The sequence below is a fragment of the Notothenia coriiceps genome, unplaced genomic scaffold (assembly GCF_000735185.1).
Source record: "Notothenia coriiceps isolate Sejong01 unplaced genomic scaffold, NC01 NC01_scaffold00024668, whole genome shotgun sequence".
Taxonomy (NCBI): domain Eukaryota; kingdom Metazoa; phylum Chordata; class Actinopteri; order Perciformes; family Nototheniidae; genus Notothenia; species Notothenia coriiceps.
In genome coordinates, this window is record NW_011357369.1 from 4,865,202 (window position 1) to 4,870,919 (window position 5,718).

Consider the following 5,718-nt stretch of genomic DNA (forward strand, 5'->3'; position numbering starts at 1 on the left):
ACTACGAGTGACACGAGACTAACCAGGTCGAGCGGTCGGAGGACGAAGACTACTCAGGTGGTGGCAATGTGCGCCTTGGTAGTCACTAATATACAAATGATACCGCAATCGTTGGTCTTTTACGTGGTCGATTCCTGTTGTCTACTCTTAGACGCACCCCAGACCCACGGCAACAACCGCCTGCAACGGCGACGAGCGACGACGCTCTCGCCTGTCACACATGGACCCCAAGTAAAGGACGAACGACGCACCGCCTTAGACTCTCTGTCGCTCTGTTCCGCTTACCTGCGCCTTGCCCTCCACTACTCCCCCCGACCGTCGTGGGGGTAAACGCTCCGAGGTGATCGGTGAAACTCCCAAAGCACTGAGACGTCTGGTCAAATGTACGTATTTTTGGAAGTATTGTGTGTTCGCGCCTGTCCATTATTGGCCGTTTGACGGGACTGTACCGGCCTGGGAATTTGCGAAGTATAGCTTGGCGATGGGGCAGAATCGTAAGATGATAGTTGTTTCAAAAATCGACGACTGGTCGTCCAATATGATTTGGTAAAATTTCTTGTACATTGGAGTAAATTTTATTATGACACACTAACGTCTTGTTTACAAAGTGGGAATGTTATATCATAATCTATCAACATGGGGCCAGGCGATGTTATGGAGTATCTTCCATGAACTGCCACAACGAGCCGCAGGTGAGATAAACTAGATTTTTGGAGTACTTATTGTGGGATGTAACCGGGAGCCTCCCACTATTTTTGAGCGTTTGTAATGATTGAGAACCATTGCAGGGTCTTATAGGGGCAGGAGCTCCAACAAGCCGTGTAGGACAGAGAGTGAATACACATACTATACAGAGATGCTGTATGAGAAACCAATGTGAGTTTGGAACATTGCACAATATAAATCTATTCTAGTATACCACAACAATGGAATTATGATCAGTAGAAATGGCCAAGACATGGGACCTTTAATCTACGGATGTCAGGTGGTGCATACATCTGGAAATTCAGTTGAAAAGTACGTACTTTACTGTAAGAGAAAAAGTGTGACAGCAAGGATTCCATTACACACAAACCTGATTTCCCTGGATTCATTAAGCTCATTAGGTAAGGTTATGTATAGTATCACAGTACATTCAGTAAGTGATATAAAAAAAAACTGGTTGCAAAAAAAAATGGTGTAAGTATTTTATGTTATTTTATTTCATGAAATGTTTTTTGGAGAAGTGACAATGTACATCAATCTACTTTCAAAAAGATGTGCATGTGCCAAAGTTAGCTTAAGGGCTAGTTTACGTTAGCAGTCCATTTACCTGATGTTATTAGGGATCCCAAAATAGCATGAATAATTCAATATTGTGTTGTTTTTGTAATGAGAGAAATAATGATAATAATGTTCATTAATATTCTCTGTTGCAGGAATGTTCACCCTCACAGAAGTAGCCTCCCTAAATGACATCCAGCCAACGTATCGCATACTGAAACCATGGTGGGATGTCTTCATGGATTATCTGGGGATCGTTATGTTGATGTTGGCCATATTTTCTGGAACGATGCAGTTAACAAGGGACCAAGTGGTTTGTCTTCCCATTCTGGAACCATCTCCAGAGGGGTCTGGGGGCTTCATACAACCCCAACCCCCGGAGACAGCTGATAGCTTATGGAACAAAGAAAGTGCCATTGGTGAGCAAGCTGCTCCTCTAATGGCTAAAAGGCCTCCTGATAAAATCCCCCCCACAGTTCCCTTCACACAGTCGGGTTCTTTGGGACAGCCTCTACCTACAGGTGTCAGGACCAAACTGGATTTTCAGCAGTATGTCTTTGTCAATCAGATGTGCTACCATGTTGCCCTTCCTTGGTATTCCAAATATTTCCCCTACCTCGCTCTGATCCACACTATCGTATTAATGGTCAGTAGCAACTTCTGGTTCAAGTACCCAAAGACAAGTTCCAAAATAGAACATTTTGTTTCCATACTTGGAAAATGTTTTGAATCGCCTTGGACGACCAAAGCGCTGTCCGAGACAGCCTGCGAGGACTCGGAGGAGAACAAACAGAGACTGGCAGGAGCCTCCACCCTCCTGAAGCATCTGTCCACCAGCAGCGAGGAGGGGAGTCCCAACCAGTCCGCCCCAATGCTGACCAAATCTGGGGTCACGTTTTCTGCTGAAAAGCTTGTGAGTGAAGTTCCTGCCATGACCATACTGGACAAAAAAGACGGAGAGCAAGCCAAAGCCCTGTTTGAAAAAGTTCGCAAATTCCGTGCCCATGTGGAAGACAGTGACCTGATTTACAGGCTGTATGCTATTCAGACCGTCATCAAAACAGTCAAGTTCATTTTGATCCTGTGCTACACCATGACTTTTGTTGCCTCTATAGATTTCAACCATGTGTGTGAGCCTGACATCAAGCATTTGACTGGATACAAAAGGTTCCATTGTACACACAACATGGCCTTCATGTTAAAGAAACTCCTTGTTAGTTACATTGCTCTCATATGCGCCTATGGCATAATCTGTATCTACACACTGTTCTGGCTTTTTCGGCGACCACTTAAGGAGTATTCCTTTGAAAAAGTCAGAGAGGAGAGCAGCTTCAGTGACATTCCAGATGTGAAGAATGATTTTGCGTTCCTCCTCCACATGGTCGATCAGTACGACCAGCTGTACTCAAAGCGCTTTGGTGTTTTTCTCTCTGAGGTGAGTGAGAACAAACTTCGGGAGATCAGCCTGAACCACGAGTGGACCTTTGAGAAGTTGCGGCAGCATGTGATACGCAACCCTCAAGAAAAGTTGGAACTCCATCTTTTTATGCTCTCTGGAGTGCCAGATGCTGTGTTTGATCTCACAGATTTGGAAATTCTCAAACTAGAATTAATCCCAGAGGCCAAGATAACAGCTAAGATCTCACAAATGACAAACCTCCAGGAGCTGCACTTCTATCACTGTCCAGCCAAAGTTGAGCAGACTGCTTTCATTTTTCTCCGTGATCACCTCCGGTGCCTTCATGTCAAATTCACAGATGTCGCTGAGATTCCTAGCTGGGTATACTTGTTGAAAACTTTAAGGGAACTCTACCTTGTTGGTAATCTGAACTCTGAAAACAACAAAATGATCGGACTGGAGTCTCTGCGAGACCTCAGGCACTTAAAGATTCTGCATCTCAAAAGCAACCTCACAAAGATCCCGACCAACATAACGGACCTGTCCCCGCATCTGATAAAGTTGGTCATTCATAATGATGGTACAAAGCTCTTAGTTCTTAATAGTTTGAAGAAAATAATGAATCTTGCCGAGCTGGAGCTTCTCAACTGTGAGCTGGAGAGAATACCTCACGCTATTTTCAGTTTGAACAACCTTCAGGAACTGGATCTAAAGTCCAACAACATCCGGACCATCGAGGAGATCATCAGCTTTCAGCACCTCAAGAGACTGACCTGCCTCAAACTTTGGCACAATAAGATCATCACCATTCCATTGTCAATTAGCCATGTAAAAAACCTTGAATCCCTTTATCTGTCACATAACAAGCTAGAGTCTCTCCCCTCATCGTTATTCACGCTCCTCAAGTTGAGGTACCTCGATGTTAGCCACAACTCCGTAGTGACAATACCACTGGAGGTTGGCTTTCTGCAGAACCTCCAACATTTTGCCATTACTGGCAACAAATTGGAAGTAGTTCCCCAGCAACTCTTCAAGTGCAGCAAACTGAGAACCTTATGTCTCGGCCACAACTGTATCTCCACCATTCCAGAGAAGATTGGCCAACTCTCGCAGCTGACCCACCTGGAGCTGAAGGGGAACTGTCTGGACCGTCTTCCGGTCCAGCTCGGTCAGTGCGGCCAGCTGCGCAAGAGCTGCCTGATAGTGGAGGATCATCTGTTTGACCTGCTCCCCATCGAGGTCAAAGAGAGCGTTAATCAGGAAGCTAGTATTTCTTTTCCAAATGGCTGTAAGTGTCTAAGTGATGGCCGTTAGTAACATCCTACGTGGCATCAAATGTCCAGCATTTCATCGTAGGTGTATGACAGGGTTTCTTTTTCAAAGTATGCCTTTAGAAAGGTTATTGTAATCTTCATGATGTTTGAGAAACTAAAGTAGGAAACAATCGAGAAATGTTTGTTGACATCTAGAAACTATCTTGTTTAGTGTCTATAAATGTCCTTATTTTTGGTTAATATATGTGTATAGCATCAAAACACTCCCACTTTGTACCTTTTGTATGCAAAACTATTGGATCTATGGACATTTGTTAATTTTGAAACAATACAGCTTTTTATTGTTGTGATTTTATTTCATGACGTACCTAACTAGATACTCTTGATTGGTCTCATCTTTAAGGGGCAGTTCACTCAAAATAAAATAACTCACCCTCAAGTTTTCAGGTAGTTTTCAACTTTCTGCCTCCACCCGATTGAAATGGATGCAAATAGAATAGAAATTGGTCAGAGGGACTCGTCTTTACATCAATAAAATATGACATTTAAAAAAGTAAAACAGCTACATTTCTTTCCAGAACAAGCTTCCCTGGATACGACCTGTTTACAGAAAGTGTGATGATTATCCAGACATTTCTTCCGGGAGAAGCTGCCAGCAGCATTGACAAAATGATATTCCGCTCAATGGTATTGAGATGGAATCAAAAATCTCAGGTATAGATATTTCGAAACCTGAGCTAATAAAACTAAAACCATCTTAATTTATAGACAATACTAATTGAGGGAATACTCTTTTATGTTTTATGGTTGGAAGAAAAACGTAAGGTCCAATTTACAGCATTGCTCATGTGTTTGTATCGGTGAATTACAACTGGACAAACTCCCTCCCATGAGGAAGTCTCACAAAGTGTTAAAAAGCTCCAGAAAAAGATAATCAGTGGAGCTAGTGTAAATACTATTACTGCTACTACTGCTTCCAAGGAGTTATTTTACTTTACCTCTCACGTGAAAGAACTGTGCAGGAATAACCTTGTATTATTATGAAACCTATGCATTCCAGTTTGAATATATTTACATGTTGCACACCAAATGATTGATGGTTGATCAGTAAGAAGTGGTTATTTTTGATACACTGGATTATTGTTCCTCCAAAGGAGTAGGCATTGTATTGTTTCCGTTCCCGTACAGCCAACCCACACTGATGTTTTTATTAGCTGTACTTTTGCTCACATGTTTGATTTATTTTTCGTAAACTGTGTGTACCATGCATTTTTTGAGTTTTTTGTATGTATTTATTATCACATTGTCATTTATCTGTTCCATTTTAAGGCCAATTTGTAAACCAGAGGCCTGTACTACGAAGCCGGTTCAACATAACCTGGATATGTTTGAGTTACCCAATTTACCTAATCCAAAACAAACGCGCTCTCGCTAAACGGTCCTACGACGCTGGTTATCAACTCGGTAACTCAAGCCAGCTTTGCCCTATCTAGTTATGTGCGCGTTCACATAAAAGTGGCGGGTTTAGCAACATTTGACCAATCACAAACATGGAGAGGTGTACTTATAGCGCAGCGTCATACTTCCTGTATGAAAAGTGAACTATAATATTAGACAAATATTAAGACTTTAAACATCCATGACTTCAACCTGCAAGGTGAATACAGCTGGTAAAAAAAAAAAAGTGTTTGAATGCGTACATTAACAGGTTTATGATATCACCGCCCGACCCGAGTGGATCTGACTTTAATTACATTTGAGTCGAGTGTTTCGTCAACTTAA

At 42.3% G+C, this 5,718-nt stretch overlaps 1 protein-coding gene across 2 annotated transcripts in view; it reads left to right on the forward strand.

Annotated features, from left to right (window-relative positions):
- The window catches only part of lrrc8db (leucine rich repeat containing 8 VRAC subunit Db), a 51,584-nt gene extending 46,230 nt beyond the window's left edge, over nt 1-5,354 (forward strand). For both annotated transcript variants that reach the window (XM_010783015.1, XM_010783016.1), the window contains exon 2: nt 1,419-5,354. In XM_010783015.1, coding sequence (XP_010781317.1) covers nt 1,419-3,976 — 2,558 coding nt within the window. In that variant the 3' untranslated portion in view covers nt 3,977-5,354. The remainder of the gene's footprint in view (nt 1-1,418) is intronic.
- Nucleotides 5,355-5,718: the final 364 nt, after the last annotated feature.